Here is a 19,957-nt window from a genome sequence, read left to right on the forward strand (position 1 = left end):
TCATGTCATTTCACTCCGCCCTTCCCAAGATGGCGCCTTCGCCACACCCAACCCGCCCCACTCAAGATGGCGTGCATTGCCTGCCTGGCGTATGGAGACCTTCTCAAGATGGCACCAAACACCAGCCCTATTACCTTCTGCTTTTTTTAAGATGGCCTTAGCAATTAGCTTCACTTCTGAGCACCCTCTGACCGTCTCAAAATGGTGAAGGACGGATTACTCTCTACACTCTGACCTTCTCAAGATGGCGCCAGAGCTATAAATACCGTCGCTCTCCTGATGTGACTTCCGGTTCCAGCGGAAGGCGGTATAAAAGGCAGGCCTGGTACCTTGAGACGTACACCTGAGGACACTCCGGGGCGAATATGGACAGGAGAAAGAAGCCCTTGGACGTCACGGCGTCCTCGGTGAGTACGGGGATAGATGATGCTTCGGGCTCCGCGTCTCCCCGCCTCCGCAGGATAAGAATCTCGACCTAGCTTGTTTCTTCACTCGGGGTCCCAGACTTGGCCTCTCCTTAGAGAGGACGCCGGACCTGGCTTTTCTCTGGAAAAAAAAAAGCGGAGCGTGCTTTCTTCCTTACGGGGAGCGGGCCCACTTTCTCGCTAATAGAACCCCGAATTTGGCGTCTCCCCTCTGCCGGGACGCCGGGCCCAGGCTCTCCCCTCAGACGCCGTCCTGAGCCTGGTGTCTTTTCCGGGTTAGGACTGGCCCTGCCTCCCCTCCGCGACGACAGGCCAGGCCTCCTTGGCAGCCTTGTCTCCGTGACTGTCGGTAGGGGACCCCGGCCTCTGCGAGCTGTGCAGACACGTTCCGCTTGAGCTCAGGGACCAGCACGGTCTCCCCCACCCCCCGAACATTAGTGTGACTCGTACCCCGGGGTCCGAGAGGCCCAGCGTCCCCCTGCAGGAGGACGGCTGAACAGTTGTTAATACACCCATAGGATGCGCTGCCCGGGAGCTGTTAAGGTCTAACAGGATGTAAGCACCTTTGTTCATTTAGTTACTTCTTGAGAGTCCCTTGGACTGCAAGGAGATCCAACCAGTCCATCCTGAAGGAAATCAGTCCTGAATATTCATTGGAAGAGACTGATGCTGAAGCTGAAACTCCAGTCCTTTGGCCACCTGATGCGAAGAACCCACTCATTGGAAAAGACCCTGATGCTGGGAAACACTGAAAGCAGAAGGAAAAGGGGATGACAGGATGAGATGGTTGCACGGCATCACTGTCTCAACGGACAAGAGTTTGAGCAAGCTCGGGGAGTTGGTGATGGACAGGGAAGTCTGGCGTACCGCAGTCCATGGGGTCGCAAAGAGTGGGACGCAGCTGAACTGAGGAAGAAAACCAGTTCTCAGTACTTGTTTGTGCCAGCACTTTATATGCACAGTGTCCCTGAGCTCTACTGACTGCATTAGGATGCAGGCACTAGTAATATCCCCACTTTATGGATAATGCCACTGAGGCTCAGAAAATGAAGTGGCTTTCTTCAGCTCACACACAGAGTTCTTAGTGGTAGAATTGGGCTCATGTGCTCTGGTTGACTCCACGGCAGTTGTCTTTTCCAGTATATCAGAGCAAATTGCCCAACCTTTGGGTTAATCTTGGATTTACTGCAGAATGTTGGGTGCGAGGGATATGAAGGAAATATCCCAGTATTTGAGCCGCTTGCCCCCGTCTCATACTGATAATCGGTACTAGTTAATAATGTTTGAGGGCTTCCCAGGTGGCGCTAGTGGTAAGGAACCTGCCTGCCAATGCAGGAGACTTAAGAGATGTGGGTTCGATCCCTGGATTGGGAAGATCCCCTGGAGGAGGGCATGGGAACCCACTCCAGTATTCTTGCCTGGAGAATCCCATGGACAGAGGAGCCTGGTGGGCTACAGTCCATGGGATTGCAAAGGGTTTCACATGACTGAAGTGACTTAGCGCACACACATAATGTTTGAGGATTAGGTACCAAAAAACTATAAAATTAATTTTTTCCTGATGGGTTAAAGTTAGTAATAATAATGTGAACGCCATCTGAGAACTGACACTTCTCTGAGCATCTTCCTTTTAAAATTCAAAAGTATAGTAGGAAAATGTGCAACTAGAAAATTGATGTGGTTAAGAAGGCTTAGAAGAAAAGGCTTAAGTTTTAAATTTGCTTTTTAAAATTTAGAGTATTAGGTTCTGGGATAAACCAGCCCTTGACGTTATTAAAGTCTGTGCCAAACCTATTTTTAAATACTTTCCTCCAAAATAGAAATCACTGAATGCAGTCATTTTGATTTCCCTTAAAAGTCAGTCTGTAATGCTGGGCTTTTTAAGTATTCAGTTTACAAATGTCTGTGTATATAAGCAGCTGTACTTCGATCCTTAAAAAGGAAACTGCCATTATACCCTTTTGTGCAGAGTAGATAGTGATGATAGATCCAAGTCCCCTGTTCCTTTTGCTCTGGCTTTTCTTGTTCTTGAACTCTGTTGTTAAGCTAAATTTGTGGTTTCCAAACATGCTGAAACAAAATTCACTCAGTCTATTTTATTTCTAGTTGAAATCTTGCCTATCCTTTAAGGTTCATTTCAAAGCCATCTCTGATCACTATGGACAAAAGGAAATACTCGTTTATCTGAATTTTTATGCCACTTAATTTCACTCTTAAAGTCACGTATTACATCTGACTGATGTTGTAAGTTACATTTCTTACTAGATTGTAGGTTCTTGGAGGCAGAAGAGAATGTCTAATTCACATTTGTATTCTGCTCTTCAGTGTTAAGTGCCAGGCACACACTGTGGCTCAGACTGTTGCTGATCAAAGATGTTTTCCTGTAGAAATTAGAAATGTTTGTGACGTTTAAGTGAAATTAGTTTTTTTTTTTTTACTTGTACTACATGAAAAAGCCAAGTACAATGCCAGTCAGAGAGAAAGTGGTTAATGATGTTAGTTGAATCTGAATCTAGAAGATGCAGATTTCATTTACTTTGCCTATCATTCTCTCTTTGCCCAGAGGAAAGCCTTGAAGTGTTGAAAATTAAATGTTTACCACAGAGCTGGAATGAAATATGACTTGGATTTATTTTGTGCTAGACTCTACATTTAAACATTTAATTTTATATCCACTTTTGTCCATTTATAAGAGCTTGTGATCTTGTTTTCAGAATTATAAAAACTTAGAAATCCAATCACTCATTAAAGTTAATTGGTGGTTTTGTTTTTTTTGTGTTTTTTTGGCTTTATTCTAGTTGGTAGACCTTAAGGCTGAACTCTTCCGAAAGCAAGAAGAATTCAAACAAGAAAAACTTTTAAAAGATGCTGGAGTTTTGGGAAAACCAAAACCAACTAACAAGGTAAAAAAAAAATCTAATTATCTCCATTGACCCCAGACATAGGGGAATCAAACCGTAATTAAGTTTTTTGAACGTGTCCAAGGTATCTGCTACCTATAAATCCTTGTCTTGTATTTGAACATCTGCATAAACTATTTCAAATATTGAAATAGAAACTAGTAAGATTCAAAAGCACATTAAAATGCTCTAATTCTCCAGTATGTGAATGTTTTTCCAGTTTTATAAATAACGGTATCTATTTTTTGCGTTACTGAATCTGTTATGTATTTTTCATCGGCGTCTTGAATTAGGCTGTAACCATTCAGTAGACTGTAAACGTAACTGCAGTTGAATAAAGAAAGTTTAAATGTAATTTGGGGTCTTTTTTTTTTTTTCAGCTCCAGCTTTGCTATGTATAGTTTATTTGCAGGACATAAGTTAGCTGTCAGAGGTCCAGTTATTTCCACTGATTCACAAGATCTAATTATCTTTTTTCCCCCTTCTGATGTACAAGTAGAGATTTTTTGCAGTCAGTTGGTGATTCTCTGTTTTTTAAATTATTCTGCAGAAACCAAGTATCTGGAGCAAACAGAATGCAGGAGTCTCTAACCGAGCTGAAAAGGATGCTGAAGAGCAGATTGCAGAACAGAAGACTCTGGACAAAGCGAGGTAACGTCACTCCAAGTGCGGCTGTCTCTGGGGCTCCCTGAGTGAAGACGGGGAAGGTCACCTTGATTTCATTTACAGTGTTAATTTTTGTCATCCTTCTAACCAGATACTCTCTTAGCTGAAAATAATATGATTTGCAAGCATATTTATAATCTTATAAGAAGATAAGACATAGCCTTGGTTTAAAAGATGAAACAGTGCCCCTGTGAGCCCCTGTTAGGCACTGAGATTATCCCCAAGTGTTTTAAGAAGTGTCCATGTGGTGTGGTTCAGGGCTACTAGGTGGTGTGCTGTTAGTAATTAGAAATTGAATTTTCCTCCCAACTTTTTAATATAAAAAGCTTCAAACCAGCATAATATTTGAAACAAGACTACAGTGAACATTCTAACACTTCTCACCTAAATTCGCCACTTAACATCTTTTAAAATTTGCTTTCTTTCTCCCCCCTCTCGTGTGTGTGTGTGTGTGTGTGTGTGTGTGTGTGTAGAGAAACTTTGTTAAACATCACTGTACTTTACCTCTAAATGTTTCAGCATATATCTTCTATATGATACTGTTTCATCAGTGGCATATTTCTGGAATATGACAGCAGTACTGTGGTTATGCAGGAATAAGGACGTTTCCCTGTGTAACCACAATACTGCTGTCATATCCAAGAAATTAGCCACTCTTAAAGTGGTATCATATGGTCCATATTCATATTTCACCAGTTATCCTAGTACAGATATGTCCTTTATTGTTTTTTAAAACGTTTAAAGAGTACGCATTGCATGTAGTTGTCATATCTCTTTAGTCTCTTTTAATAGAAAACAGTTCCTTTGCCTGTTTAAAAAAATGTTTACAGTTTTATTTAATTATGGCTGCCCTGAGTCTTCGTTGCAGCATGCTGGCTTTCTCTCGTTGTGGCGAGTGGGGGCTACTCTCTAGCTGTGGTGTGAGGGCTTCTCATTGTGGTGACTTCTCTTGTTGTGGAGCACAGGCTCTAGGGCACAGGAAGCTTCAGCAGTTACACGTGGACTCAGTAATTGTGGCACGTGGGATCCTAGTTCACAGGTCAGGGAAGAACCTGTGCTCCCTACATTGGCAGGCGGATTCTCAACCACTGGGCCACCAGGGAAGTCCCTTCCTTGCATTTTTGTTGTCTGTTACACCACTGACATCGTTTGAAAAGTCCAGGCCAATTGTTTCTGCGGTGTCCCACAGTCTGATTAGAGTCAGACTAATTACCAGCGGTTATTAACACTATCTAGGTGATGATTTGTTGTCCTGTTGAGTCACATCAGGAGGTTCATGATGTCAGCTTGTCATTATTGGTGATGATAAGTTTGATCACTCAGTTAAGGTAGATCTGCTGTAGTTTTCCACCAATAAGACGCTCTTCCTCATTTGAAATTAGTAATAATCTAAGGAGGGAAACTGACGCTGTGTGAATATTCTGTTCACCAGTGTGTTTTCATGTGATGATTAAGTCATCGCTGAGTCAGTTATCACACTGATGATTTCAAAATTAGAATTTTTCTAAATCTGTCATTCCATGTGTATTATTTTTTCATTCTGTTTGCTAGCTGGCATTTTTCTGTAAAGAAGAGCTCTTCTTTTGTTTGCACTATCACCCTGGATTCAGAATCCCAAGTTTTAATCTCTGGCATGACTGCCATGTGTGTGTTTAGATCCATTGCATAATAAAAAGTTGGCAGTTGAAAATAGTGGTTGCTCAGACTGCTTGGCTCTTCTGGGTCTGAGAGTAAAGGGCAGAGTATTAGCCCATTTAGGGATTATTTTCTTAGCATTTGACCTATCCCCAACAGGCTGGAGACTTTTACTTAAAGACATGTTCACTGCTGAGACATTTTTCTCACTGTTGGACATTATGCTTAGAATTTTAATTTTGTTGAAAGATACTGTAACTTTTTTATGCCTTATATATGTATTTTATTAAGGTGTAATTGAAACATAACATTGTATTAGTACAACAGAGTTACTTAGTATTTGTATGTATTGTGAAGTGCTCACCGCAATAGATCTAATAATTAACTAACATCTATCACCACACAGCTGATCCCTGGGTCAGGAAGATCCCCTGGAGAAGGGAATGGCAACCCACTCCAGTATTCTTGCCTGGAGAATCCCATGGACTGAGGAGCCTGGCGGGCTCCAGTCCATGGGATCGCAAAGAGTCGGACACGACTGAACAACTAACACTTACTTAACTAGGAACATTTGAGATCTACTCTTTTAACAGACTTCATGTGTGCAGTGCAGTATTAACTGTGGTCATCATGCTGGACATTGCATCCTCGTTGCTAACGTATTTTATAACTGGCAGTTTGTACATTTTGACCCATTTCACCCATCTCCTTCCCATCCTCCTGCTGCCTCTGGCAACTGCCATTCTGTTTACCGTATCTACGAACTTACTTACCTTTTTTTTTGGCCATACTGTGTGACATGCAGGACCTTGGTTCTCTGGACAGCCACTTATACGAGAGTGAACCCATGCCCCTGCAGTGGACACTCAGAGTCTTAACCTCTGGATCACCAGGGAAGTTCCCATATGGTAGTTCTGTTTATTTTGTGAGCAATCTCATCCTCTTTTTCCTTAGCGGCTGCCCCAGTTTACATTCCCCCCCTACACAGCATGAAGATTTCCTTTTCTCCACATCCTCATCAACTGACCCTTGTTATTTCTTAGCTTTTTGTAGCAGTTGTTCCATCAGGTGTGAGGTGACATCTCACTGTGATTTTGGTCTCCATTCCCCTCATGAGTAGTGATGCTGAGCACCTTTTCATGTACTTGTTGCCCATCTGTATGTCTGACAAGATATTTATTCAGATCCTTTTTTAAAGTTGCACTGTTTGGTTTTCTTGCTGTTGAGTTTTAAGTTCTTTATTTTGGATATTAAGTCTATGGCAGACATACGATTTGCGAGTATTTTCTCCCATTCAATAATAGGTTGCCTTTTCATTTTGGTGATGGTTTCCTTTGCTCTGCAGAAGCTTTTTAGTTTGATATAGTCCCTCTTGTTTATTTTTGCTTTTCTTGCCTTTTTTATTTTTGTTGTCAAATCCTAAAAAATCACTGCCACACTGATGCCAGGAACATGTTGCCTGTGTTTTCTTCTAGGAGTTTTATGGTTCCATTGTGAATTTTTAATTCAGATGTGTAATACAGTTTTTTAGGTTCGTCGTTTTGCATGTGGCTGTCCAGTTTTCCCAACACCATTTATTCAAGAGACAGTTCTTTTGCCATTGCATATTCTTGGCTCTTCTGTTGTAAATTAATTGACCATATGTGTGTGGGTTTATCTCTGGGCTCTCTTTCCATTCCATTGATCTGTGTGTCTGTTTTTATGCCAGTCCCATACGGTTTTGATTACTATGGCTTTGTATTGGATTGACTGAAATGTTCATTCGAGTTTCTCCCTAACATCTTATGCCCTATTAGCTAACATCATACTCACCATTAGAAATGATATTTTCTACTGTCATAAAGTATGATCCTTCACAAGCAAACGCTCAGTTGACTTCTTTGGTGCTCTTTATCATCATAAATATTTCTAGAATAAAAGAATCATCAGGTCTTAGCCACTAAAGAGTAAATGTCGCTAGAATTAACATGAGCAGAGAGGCTGCTGAATTGAAATGCCAGGGTTGATGTTTGTTTTTAATTAGCTATCTGTCATGAATAATTTATGTTCTGTATAAAACAGACATTATCATATTTTTAACAGACTTCTAGGAGGTTGGTCTCTGCCTCTCTTAGACCTGATTAGCCAAGGGGAGACCAGGGACCCTTGTGTAAAACCAGTGATACAGAGTTACTGTGGAATTTGGTGATCTGTAACAGAAAATATTTTTGTTTAGATACCTCTCTTTTTTTGGTATTTAATTTGTTGCATTCGGCATTTAAATTAAATTGGAATCTTCATTCATTCATATATTCATTCCTCAAATACTGACTGAACATCTGCTATGCACCAGGCATTGTTTTTGGCCCCTTGGTACAGTCGCGAGTGAAAGAAGCATGGGCCGTTATGTGGAGCGGGCAGAGGGGGCCTGGCTGTGTCTCAGGGCCCCTCAGGGAGGCGGCTCAGCTCTAGTCATCAGACTGGGTCCCCTGGGCAGGTCGCAGCAGTAAGGCTGGGCGTGGGGGGTGCAGTTTTACCGGGAGTGGCAGTGAGAAGACCATTTTTAAACTTGTCTTTTTTTTTTTTCTCCTAGGGAGAAATTGGAAGAAAAAGCCAAATTGTATGAGAAAATGACTAAAGGAGACTTCATAGGTAAATATAATTATTTGCATCTTTATTTTCTGTAATTCATACAACTCTGGGGTATTTTCTTGTTTGTTAAAATAATTATGAGAATAGGGAGAAACGTTTCAGCATCTTCCTAACCCAGGAATCAAACTGGGGTCTCCTGCATTGCAGGCAGATTCTTTACCAGCTGAGCTCCCAGGGGAGGCCTGTGTGTCAGCACAGAGATAAGAAAATCAACAATAGTTTTTTATTTGCCCCGTGGGTGCTGGGCCTGTTAGGTGCTATAGAGGGACAAGCCAGTCAGTATTAGCCAGATTCTCTGCTTCTGCCCTCAATGGGGGTATCATCAGTGGAGGAAAATGGCACAGAAGAAAACATACTTAGGAATAAAGGTCTAAATAGGCCATTGTTACAGTTATGGTTGTGTTTAAGAAAAAACAACCTGAGAGGAATTATGGTTATATCAGAGTACTGGAGTTATCATTCTTTTCCCCTGTTTTTTTTTTCTCTGTGTTTAATTTTAGTCTTTGAAGTGCTTATAGTTGCTTTTTTAATTTAGTTTTTAAAAAGTAGAAGTTTTTTTGCCGTGCTGCGCGGCATGCAGGGTCTTAGTTCCCTGACCGGGAAAGTGGAAGCTCAGAGCCTTAACCACTCTGCTGCCCAGGAAGGCAGTATGGTTGCTTCTAAGATAATATTTAAAAGATCCTCCCTCCTTATACCTGCCCCACAAAAAGGAAACCCAACCTAGAGTTCAACAACAATAAAAGAGATTTTACAAGGCAGTGCATCTCTTACTGCCTTTAAAAGGCTTATGTGGAAGTCCTTAGGGAGAAGGTGGCTCTGATGGGAGTCTTAAAGGTTTTGGAGAACTGCAGAAAGGCTTCTGCAGGGGGAAATGGGGCGAGCAGAGGGAGGAGAGGACCAGAGCTGGCCGGGCTGACTTGCGGGGCTAGTGCTGAGGGCCAGGTGTGGGGTGGGGCGCAGCAGGAGAGGATGCGGCGGGACCCTGGTCATGGGAGCCCAGACAGCAGGGGCAGGCTCCCGTGCGCTGGGAGCCCAGACAGCGGGGGCAGGCTCCCGTGCGCTGGGAGCCCAGACAGCGGGGGCGCGCTCCCGTGCGCTGGGAGCCCAGACAGCAGGGGCGCGCTCCCGTGCGCTGGGAGCCCAGACAGCGGGGGCGCGCTCCCGTGCGCTGGGAGCCCAGACAGCAGGGGCAGGCTGGGTGCTCACCAAGCTGAGGGCCTGGGGGAGGCCCTGCCTTCCCCCTGCAGAAGCAGCAGGTGTCAGCCAGCCAGGAGGCCTCACTGTTTTGTGGTCTTAACTCAGCTCTGGGAAAATGTATTTCTTTCCCAACTGAATTACGTATTTTTATGGCTAAAAATACAGTCTTTTTTCCATTTAATTCAAACTTTACTTATATTGTTAATATAGAATCAAGTCAAAGAAGTGTGTGGACATGGAGATTTGGTTTTGTCCATACCGGCAGACCCACCTCCTGATGGGCTTATTGGACCTGCATGTTTGGGCAAGTTTTGGAGCCTCAGTTATTTTCCACTGTACAGTGAGGGTAACATCAACTCCTGGTAATAGGGAACCTACCATCTGTTCCTTAGAGCTTAAATACAGCAGAGTGAAACTTGATGCATACGTTGTTTGTGAATGCATCCGCTATCCTGTGTTAAATTAGAATGATGGATTACTATTTAACTCTCAGCATAGGTTTCAGCTCAAGTAGATAAGGCCTGCAAGTAGATGGCACATTAGACGTCTCTGTTTGCCCTGCAGATCCTGGTACTATGCCTTACCTGAAAGTGGTGTTCATGGATTAAAAAGAATTCAGATGACTTCTTTTACCTGTGTTAGGACCCTTTGAACACTTGGCATTCCACAGCAGTGTACCCAGGGCTATGGGATATGACCCACGCGGTTAGAGATGGGTGTCACTGAGTCACAAAGGCTTACTGGGCAATGCCGTTCTGCCTCTGAGTTGTCTGATTGGCTAGATGAGTCTCTTGAAGTCAGACACTGTTATCTTCTCATCTTGTTATTGATGAGGCAGCAGGAAGCTCCAGGCTTTTAGAGGTGAGTCCCTCGGCCTTTCTGCAGCGTCTCTGTCAGGCCCCAGGCGGCTCTGTGTCTTTGGAGCGTTAGGGGCGGGTGGAGACCTCGACTAGTGAGCCGTCGGGTGGTGTAGCGCCCAGTGGTGACTGTGACTGCTTCATGGCAGCTCCGTGCATCTGAACGTTGATGTTTGTGTCCTAGATGAAGAGGTGGAGGACATGTACCTTGTGGATTTCACACAGAAGATGATAGACAGACACAAAGAAATGGAAGCGGTTGGTGCCAATAGAGGTTACAGAAAGACCGAAGAAAGAGACGATGATGAAGCAGCTCTTTCTGAAAGAGATATTCCTCCTCCCCAGGATCCCAGTGAAGAGTGGTTGGTGATATTATGCCATTTGGTTATGTTAATGTTGTCAGACTTGGGTTTCCTTTTTAAGAGCCATGTTATTTTGCTGTTATCAAGCCCTTTCTTTCTAGTCTTTCTTCAGAGACTCTAAGTAGGATTGCATTTATAGATATAGAAGTAGTAGCTGCTACTTGATATAATTACAAATAGACTGTGTTCCTGCCATGTGCCAGGCACTGTGCCAGGCGTGGAGGCATTTTTTCCCGTTTCATTGATGTGAAAGGGTTGTTTAGGCAGAAGAATGTTCCTTTCTACCCACCCTGCCGCCTTACCCAGGTGCTTATTCGGGCATCATCATGTAGATAGCATGAGCTCTTGTTTCCAGTGAAAACGGGCTGGCAGAACTGATCCGGTGAGCCTTACTCTGGCTGTGGCATTTTTTGCCAGTATGGTTTAGGTATCATGGACCTGCGTCTGGACAGCATGCGCTCTGCCTTTCACTGGTGGTATGGTTGTGATCATGTTCCTACCCTCTCTTGGCTTCAGTTTCCTCGTCTGTAGAGCAGGAATGGTGATGCCTGGTAGGTGAATGATGGGGAAACCAAACTAAACTTTTCTTTACAAGGAAACTGCATGCAGAGGAAATGGCATGGTGATTTTTCTGTACCTAAGATCCTGTTTAGAAACGTGCTCAGAAGGGTTTGTGATTGCATGAGGTGCACTGATGCTGTGTTCCTGGGAGTAACCCTGCCTGACCCTTCCTGCCGGTGTGGAGCCCACCGCTCCCCACCCAAGGCTCAGATGTCCACATCATGGGAGTATTTGTTAGGAACTGCTTAGGGTTGTCGGCAAGACCTGTTGATCTTTTGTCAGCCATTCCCCCCGTGGGAAGGAGTCTTTTATGAGTGAAGAGACCGGTCCCCGCTGCCCGGGAACGCAGAGAACTTGCATCTTCGTGCTGCAGAAGGGTCTTCTTACCAGCCTTCTAGGACACTTACATCTGAGGTGGGCAGTCACAGAGGAGCGGGTATGATGCCACCCCTTTCCTCATACTTTTCTTCAGCATTTCTAGTCTAAATGGTCTGTCTCTCATCCGAACTCTGATAGTAAACATACTTTGTGCTCCTTTGGGTCTTGTTGTTTAGTCGCTAAGTTGTGTCTGACTCTTTGCAACCCCATGAGCCCACCAGACTCCTCTATCCATGGAATTTTCCAAGCAAGAATACTGGAGTGGGTTGTCATTTTCTCCTCCAGGGATCTTCCCAGCCCAGGACTTGAACCCGCATCTCCTGCACTGGCAGCTGGATTCTTTACTGCTGAGCCACCTGGAAAGCCCATATTGATACATAACTGGCTCCTTACCAGAAAAGGGTTGAGACACACTTTTGGGCCGTTTTATGTCCTGCCTGCTCTTGTTAGGAGCGTCTCAAGGGTCTGTGCTGTGCTCTAACTTCCCCAGCGTCCTGTGTAGAGGGCATGACTGAGCCCTCCTGTGTCCCCTGCTGCCTCAGGTGATGGTTTCCCTGAGAGCTTGCACACTGGTTTTTGTCGCTGGCTGCTGTCCTGCCACTTCTGTTTCAACGAGATCTTCATGTTTTGGAGGCCTTCTCCAGAGACAGAATAGCTTATGATTGCTTTTCATAGCAGAAATCTCATCTCCTTTGAAAGGTTTAATGTCTCCCCACCCCTGTTATTAGTGCCTGTATGATTACAATCCATTTGTTACCGATTTGAAGAGTTTGAAGGGCAGTTGAAGGTGTCACATGCCCCATAGGGTGAAGGAAGATGCACTGCAAGCAGTTCTGACACTTTCTTTGTTTCTAAGTTAGGTTCCAGAATTGTAACTGCTTGTAAAATCCTTTTGCAGTTCAGTTCCAGGTGGTGGGAAATCTTTCCACAAAAATACTGTAAATAATTACTCAGACCATCTGGTTAGGTGGTTTTGGTTCTCCATTCATTGAAGGAAAAGAAGAAAAGGGAGAAACTGCTTTTTGCTGTTGGAGGTTTTATTTCTGTGGTCATCAGCTTTAGGACTGTAGTGGTGGATTCCCAAGCATTCACCTTTTAAATCATAGGCTGACATTTGGACTTGGCATGTGTGACAGGAAAGAAAAGACTCACCAAACCACAAGCCACATGCCTGGGAATCTGACCTTGGGTTGGTGCAGCAGTGGTGCTGGCCCTTCTGTGCTTTCAGCCTCCTGCCAGAGGATCTGGGGGAGTCCCTGCCTGTAATTTAAAACGTTAAAAATCTTTTGCATCATAATGCAAATGAAGTGTTATCCATGAAAAACTGCCCTTATTTCCTGTTGTGGGCATCAGAGTACTTCACTGGCCTTGCTGGCTGCCTGGTTTCCCTGCCTGGTACATGAAACAAGGTACTTACTTTGGGCCAAGATGAGGAAAGAACAAGAGTGAAAGCTAACAGACTGGCCCACTGCTGAGGCGCTTTTGTAGTACAAAATGTATGTTGCCTTGGCTTCCTCCTAGTTAAAAAGAGTCTCTAGAAAACTTCTATTTGGTTCAGTTCAGTCGTGTCCGACTCTTTGTGACCTCATGGATGTCACAGTGAATTCACCTTCCAGTGAATACCCAGGACTGATTTCCTTTAAGATGGACTGGTTGGATCTCCTTGCAAATGTGTAAACCAGATAAAAGTAATTTCTGAGATAGTGCAGCAGGGGTCTGTGTGGAGTTTTTATCTTTGAGATCAGAGATACACATGGTCAATCATTTTCTACAGTTTCTAAAATTAAGATTTAATCAAGGGTGCAATGAAACTATTGTGTGTCAGCTTTTAAGTTTGAAGAGCATGTTTGTACTAATGGTGGTGGTCTCTCAGGTTGAAGGTTTTTCTTGGTGATGTGTGTTAGTCGCTCAGTCATGTCTGACTCTTTGTGACCCCATGGACTGTAGCCTGCCAGGCTCCTCTGTCTGTGGGATTCTCCAGGCAAGAATACTAGAGTGGGTTGCCGTGCCCTTCTCCAGGGGATCTTCCCAACCTATGGATTGAACATGGGTCTCCCGCATTGCAGGCGGATTGTTTAGTTTGAGTTACCCAGGAAGCCCTTGGTGATGGGTTTGTGATGGAGCCTATGTTAACTTTTCATTGTGGACAACTCCGTATCTTAGGGAACTGTATGTTATGTACAGTTTTTCATGTCTTTTCACTTTTATTTCAGGGTGGATTATGTGGATTCTTTAGGGCGATCCCGGCGCTGCATGAGAAAGGACTTGCCAGGTCTGCTGGAAATGGATAAAAGTCTTCAGGGGAGGCTGTAAGTGTGTGACACACAGAGCTTTGCCCGGGTCTGACATGCAGACGCAGGGGTTGTTTTGTGAGCGAGGCTGTTTTTATTTAATTATCTTTCGGGCTCTGTTGTAAGAATATTTTTTTTAATGTGTAAGAATGTTTGCAGAAGCACTTTTTTGTGGTTAACGTGCACATACACACATAGTCCGTATTCAGAGAACAACCTGAATGATTGATCATCCATGCTAAAAGGAATGAGTTAGAGCCTGTCTGTTTACTTGGGAGGATGTCTGTCTACAGAGTAACAGAGAATGAGCCCAGAGTAAATGAACAAACCACTGCATAGAAAGTGTTTAAGAATATAGATTTGGTTTTGTCACACCAGGCCCAGCACGGGAGGCCCCCCACAGAAGGCCCATAGTTCCTCTCCTTGCCTGGCCTGCCCCTTCCATTCAGCCAAAGACCAGGCTGGGAAGGAAAGTGATGTGTCTAAGTGCTGAGGCAAGATTCTATTATGCTGATGAAACAAGCTGCCTCCTTGGATTAAAGAAAGGTGGAGATATTTTTTTGCAGTTTCCCAGTGGTATTATGAGTCAGAAACCTCTGTAAGGAACTGTCCTCTTCACAACCAGAGTTACTCATCACGACCCCAAATGTCTGAACTGAAGCATTGCTATGCTACAGCCCTTACCTAAGATGATTTTTGCTCTATTCTCCTAGTTTCGTTAGTCCTGCAAATGAGAAAACCTTACTGTCTGAAGATATGAGAAAAGAACTCCAGCGCCAGCAGTGGGAGGAAGAAGAGAGGGAGGCCCTGAGAAGGCCAATGGGGCCCATACATTATGAAGACATCCGTGAAAATGGTACAGTCATCTGGCAGCTTTTTAAGTCATTTTTTTATCTTGAACATTTAAATAGCAGGTGGGAAAGGAAGTATTCACAAAGCAGCAGCTCTTCTGTATAAATAAATAATTTTACTTTTGGAACTGAAAATAACTGTTTGTTCACTTTTTAGCCTAACAAAGGGTCTGTTAATCCAAGTGTGTGCCCCAAGAATAGTGGAGACAGCTTGTGACTAAAAAATTAATGAATACTTGTTGTGTTTATGACTTGGCAAACAGAGTGAAAGAAACTTCTAACGTTTTTTACCTGCTTCTTAAAAAAAACAGTGTGGAAGACATCCCTGTGTTCCTTTCTGCTTTGGTAGAAATTTGTCCTGAATCTAATTCACTGCCCAGGGAAATCTAATCTTTGGGGTAATTTTTACTTATTTCAGAGGCCCGGCTAGAAATTTGGCCTAAATCTAATTCACTGAGAAGGGAAATCTAATCTTTGGGGTAATTTCTACCTATTTCAGAGGCCCGGCAACTTGGTGTTGGATACTTTGCTTTCGCCCGAGATAAAGAGTTGAGAAACAAGCAGATGAAAACCTTAGAAATGCTGCGTGAACAGGTACAGATTAAACTCACTTGACTTGAAGGATTTGAACAGTTGGGTTTCTCATTGAATCATATTTAAAAAAAAAAAAAAACCCTAGTAAAATTAATTAGAAATGTACATAGCTATTCACAATTCAGTTACAGATTTCATAAAGATAATTGCCATATTATTTTGTTGTTTCAGGCTTTTTAAGATTATAGCTATTCAAAAGTAACCTGTGTGACTTTGATTTTTTAAGTTTAGTTTCCAGTATGGCACTTTTGAAGCAGCCTGGGTAAGAAAATGGAAAGTTATTAGAGGGGGATTAAGGAATTGGCAGAATTGGTTGGTTTCCTAAAATGTTAATGCTTCTGTCATGTTCTGTGGACTGAACTTCAGAAAACAGCAGAGGGCTTGTATAAGAGCCCTTGTATATACAAGGATATTCATTTTGAACATTTCAACGGATGGCTTCTGAGAGATGGCAGAAAAGTCAGTTTATTTTTAGAATAAAATTATTTCATCCTTTTCAACAGAAATATTGTGAATGGGACTAATCGTTTTCTAATTTTCTGTCCTGTTCAGACAACAGATCAGAGAACAAAACGAGAAAACATAAAGGAAAAGAGAAAAGCCATATTAGAAGCAAGACTTGCCAAACTCCGACAGAAAAAGATGAAAAAATCAAAAGAAGGTGGAGCAGAGGAAGAAAACAGAGGTACATCGTGGCTTGTGTTTCTGAATCTCAGAAGGAAATATTTCAGTTCCATTGACATCTCAGTAGTAGGAATGACTGTGTAGAAATCAGCCATCTAGTTTTATTTTCTGAGCACCTCTGAGTACCTCTGAGCGCAGCATACGGGAACAGGAACAGCTTTTTATACCAAAGTGGTGTGGAATTACACTCCCAAGAAAATATCAGGTTGTAAACAAGGATGTTAGCAGTACATTTTGTTGCTTCATATAATAGTACCGTTCAGTAAGTGAGACTTAGAGATAAAATGCTTAAAAGGTATTTTAGGATAAAATTTAGTTGTGCATGTACATATTTTAGGCTTATTTTCTTTGGCTGTGGCAGCAGTTTTTGTTGGTTATTATAACTGTGTTTTGAAACTGTGTTTCTGTATGTTTAATGCATACAGAAAGGTAGTAAATAATTTACAAATGTGGGTAGAGACAGCTTCCCAAGAGACTGTTAAATTGCTTGGGAGCACTGTTCAGTACTGCGGTCAGACACGCTCCCGGTGTGAGTTAGCGCTCCCCTGGGCTGAACTGCCCCGACATTCTGCATAGACTGGCTCACCAGGGGGACGTCTGCTCCTCTAGTTGAGCACCGCAGCAGTGGGGGTGTCCGGGGCAGCCAGCAGCTCTGCCTCAGTGGTCACCTCTTCTCCCGCTCCCTCCTGTCTGCTGCTTCTGCCATGCCCTAGAAGGTTGCTGTCACCTGCATGGTCACTAGCTGCCCAGGACCTGCTCTTGATTCAGCCCTGGGGAAGAAGGGGCGGGCACCAGCTACCTTTCTAGGAACGTGCGTTGGGATTGACACACAACCTTCTCACTTATATCCCAATGGCCAGAGTCCACAGACCACCCCCAGCTGGAGGGGTGGAGGAGGCTGGGGAATGGCCTCATTGGTGAGGCATCTCACATCCAGCTGAAGCTAGGCGCAGATAGAAGCTTCTCCAGCTCTAACGTAAGCCCATGCCATTTTAAAATTTCTGGACTCACTTCAGGTTAGCTTTGAAAGAGATCAGGACACTTAACAACTGGAAGGTGGCCCAGTTCGCTTTGTATAAATGCTGTCTCCCGTGGCATGTTGAACTCTGTGTGCTGTTTCTGTTTTTGCTCTGCTCCTGAACATGTTATTTCCACACGATGTGAAGTGCCTCTAGTGTTTTTTTAAAATACTGTTTTCTTTTAAAATATGGCCAGAATTGAATAGCCTGCAGACTGTCACCAGGCTCCAGCTCTCTCATCACACTTGCTTTGCCTGAGACTCTCTTTGAGTAATTGAGGGGTTTCTGGTCCTTCGGTTGTTGATCAGGGGAGGTGGGGTGGCATAGTGGCAGAGACTTTGAAATCCATCCAATCTGGGTTTGAATCCTGGCTCTTCACCATTTACCTCTGTAGCATTTCTGATGTTAATTTTCCTTATCTGTAAAATGGAGATAAAATGGAGTACCAATTCTGACTTTGTTTGGGTTGTTACAGAGCTAAGTGAACCACAGTGTGCAAAGTACTTAGCCCACAACCTGGCATATAATAGGTGCTCAGTGAATATCAGTTATTGCTTGTACTCTCAGGATAAGTATGTCTGTTTAACTTTTTAAAGTAGTCATAAGCTTTATTGTAATGAAATCTCTATTTCCTTTACAAAAATAGATGAAGATGTCATTGGCCCTTTGCCCCCAGAACCAGAGGTCACGCCAGCTCCTCGTACAGCCGCCCAGAGTAGCAAAGTAGAAGTCATCGTTCAGGAGAGGAAAGATACCAGACCCGGGGTGCCACACGTCCGCGAGTGGGACAGAGGAAAAGGTGAGGGTCAGTTCTCCTGAGCAGACTGTGATTCTGGTTCAGGAGGGGAAAGACATCAGGGCTGGGGTGCCACACATCCATGAGTGGGACAGAGGAAAGGTGAGAGGTCAGTTCTCCTGAGCAGACTGTGATTCTGGTGAGTCTTAGTGGCCCTGGGAGACTTAAAGGAATCTCTAGGTCCTTGAGCTTGCTTCTTATCAATAACCAGGAGCACTGGAAAGTGTGATACAAAAGACCAGGGTCTGCAAGGCATCATGCCGAAAGGATGAGGTATTTTAAAGACGCACTTGAGGGAGGTTTTGGTAATTCCTGCTGCCCCCTTGTGGTTTTACAGCTTCGGGATACCATTTGTCTGGAACTGCTTTTTTAAAGTCTTGGGAAAGTTTGGTACCTTAAATGTATTCTGTGTTTTTAACAGTCTCTTTTATGCTCACTTAAAAACAGTCTGCGTCCAAGTGTCATAACTTGGATTCACATATGGTTCCACTGGGTTATGCGAAATTTTAAGTTTTTTCCTGCAAATACACCATGGTACCTGCAGCAGCCTCTCTTTGGGAATAGGCTCTGGTTTATGCCGTTTTGAAAACAATCATTTCAGTGGTACAGTAGCTTAAATTGTTGAAGCCTGTGAGATCCACGACTCAAGTAAAAGATGCAGGTGGCAGGCACATGGCTTTGGTTGGTGCTGCTGTTAGAGGCAGACAGCTCTGAATGGTGCCTTTGGTGTCTTCCAAAATTCAGTAAAGGACAAAACTTGTGTTTTACCTATAACATGTCAAGCAAATCATTTAAACAGTTATTTCTGTTTTAGTGCTTTTTTTGGCTTTGTCTCCAACACCTGCCAACTTTCTGTCTCCACAGAACCTTCCTTGAGCTTTTCTCTGTGTGGAACTTATCACTCTTTTTTTTCTTAGCCTGGTTCCTTCCATGTACTTTTGTAGGCATTGCATGTACCTTGTAGTTTAATTCCAGAGAATTTAAGGTGGCTTTTAAGAAATACATATGATAATTAAAAAGTACAAACATTCAAATGATTCAATAATCAGTTCTAATAACACTTTATTTTTGCCAGACTTTTCCTTCGGGTACTGGTCGAAGAGGCAGTCAGATCTCCGGGCCGAGAGAGACCCTGAGTTTGCGCCACCATCGTATTACTTTATGGACCAAAAGAGAGCTGAGTCTCTGAGCAGCCAGGCATGGAGCCAACCTGCCCCTGCGCAGAGCGACCCGGGGCAGCGCTCTGGCCAGAGCCATGACCCCTGCGTGTCACAGACATCATCTGCTCCTGCCCCCAGCAGCCCGCCACAAGCTCCGACCGTCACTTTTGAAACTCTGGATGATATGATATCATATTACAAACAAGTAACATGAACTTAAAAACATTATAACTTGGGTCTGTACTGTTAATGGTGCCTTCCTCTCCCACAGTGGAGGAGATAACTTTAGGGACTGAATTGTAACTTTCTCTTCCTGTCCTTTCCCTGAAGACCCAGACTTCAGGCTGGATTTGTCAGCTGGGAAGAAAGTGAATGGTACTGTGGGAACTCTGGCCACTTAGCTGTTCATTTCATTCTGATCGGTATGGAGACACCAGTCCATCTGGATTTACACGTGAGCTGAGATAGAGTAGACATATTCTGTAATATTTGATCCTAAGGAGTCTGTAATCCTGTCTCTCATGCCCACTCCGATGACCTACTCAGATTTAAAGGCTGCATTTCTTTCCTTTTTCCAGTGCTGGCTGGCTGATGTCTTTGTTCCAAGCATTCAGCTTCCAAGTCAGTTGATGGAGCATCTGTTAGGAAGAATTTCAGCCTGCCAGATGGTAGCACAGAAGGGGACATTGGGGAGCTAAGTGATCTGGTCTCCAGGAGGACCCTGACACTGGTGGAGAATTTAGGGTATCATTTGAAATGATGAGGAAGACCAGGGAGGACTTCATAGTACAGAGGAGTAGATGTTGACATCACTTGCAGGGTGGGCCTTCAGTAAGAGTGTATTGAGTGACAGGCACACGTGGAGGCTGCTGGACCTAGTCAGTGCGCGAGATGCTTCTTAGCTATCAGTCAGTTCTTCAGCTCTGCCCGCCCTCCTGCCGCTGCGTATC

General features: G+C 43.7%; 1 protein-coding gene across 1 annotated transcript; it reads left to right on the top strand.

The window, feature by feature from the left end:
- The first annotated feature begins 279 nt into the window (after nucleotides 1–279).
- CCDC174 (coiled-coil domain containing 174) lies at nucleotides 280–19,238 on the top strand. Its single transcript, XM_020872624.2, has 11 exons — nucleotides 280–407; nucleotides 3,224–3,328; nucleotides 3,876–3,976; nucleotides 8,199–8,257; nucleotides 10,496–10,673; nucleotides 13,826–13,921; nucleotides 14,617–14,759; nucleotides 15,254–15,348; nucleotides 15,901–16,033; nucleotides 17,698–17,850; nucleotides 18,923–19,238. The coding sequence occupies exons 1-11, from the start codon at nucleotides 366–368 to the stop codon at nucleotides 19,219–19,221; spliced, it is 1,404 nt and encodes a 467-aa protein (XP_020728283.2). The 5' UTR covers nucleotides 280–365; the 3' UTR covers nucleotides 19,222–19,238.
- The last annotated feature ends 719 nt before the right edge of the window (nucleotides 19,239–19,957 follow it).

Source organism: Odocoileus virginianus, unplaced genomic scaffold (assembly GCF_023699985.2).
Source record: "Odocoileus virginianus isolate 20LAN1187 ecotype Illinois unplaced genomic scaffold, Ovbor_1.2 Unplaced_Contig_3, whole genome shotgun sequence".
Classification (NCBI taxonomy): domain Eukaryota; kingdom Metazoa; phylum Chordata; class Mammalia; order Artiodactyla; family Cervidae; genus Odocoileus; species Odocoileus virginianus.

What these genes read in the sequence shown, in the direction of transcription:
- CCDC174 (XM_020872624.2), top strand. Translation starts at nt 366, where the DNA reads ATGGACAGGAGAAAGAAGCCCTTGGACGTCACGGCGTCCTCG. An exon ending in TGGACGTCACGGCGTCCTCG is followed by an intron (nt 408 to 3,223) that starts GTGAGTACGGGG and finishes GCTTTATTCTAG; the next exon opens with TTGGTAGACCTTAAGGCTGA. An exon ending in AAAAGTCTTCAGGGGAGGCT is followed by an intron (nt 13,922 to 14,616) that starts GTAAGTGTGTGA and finishes CTATTCTCCTAG; the next exon opens with TTTCGTTAGTCCTGCAAATG.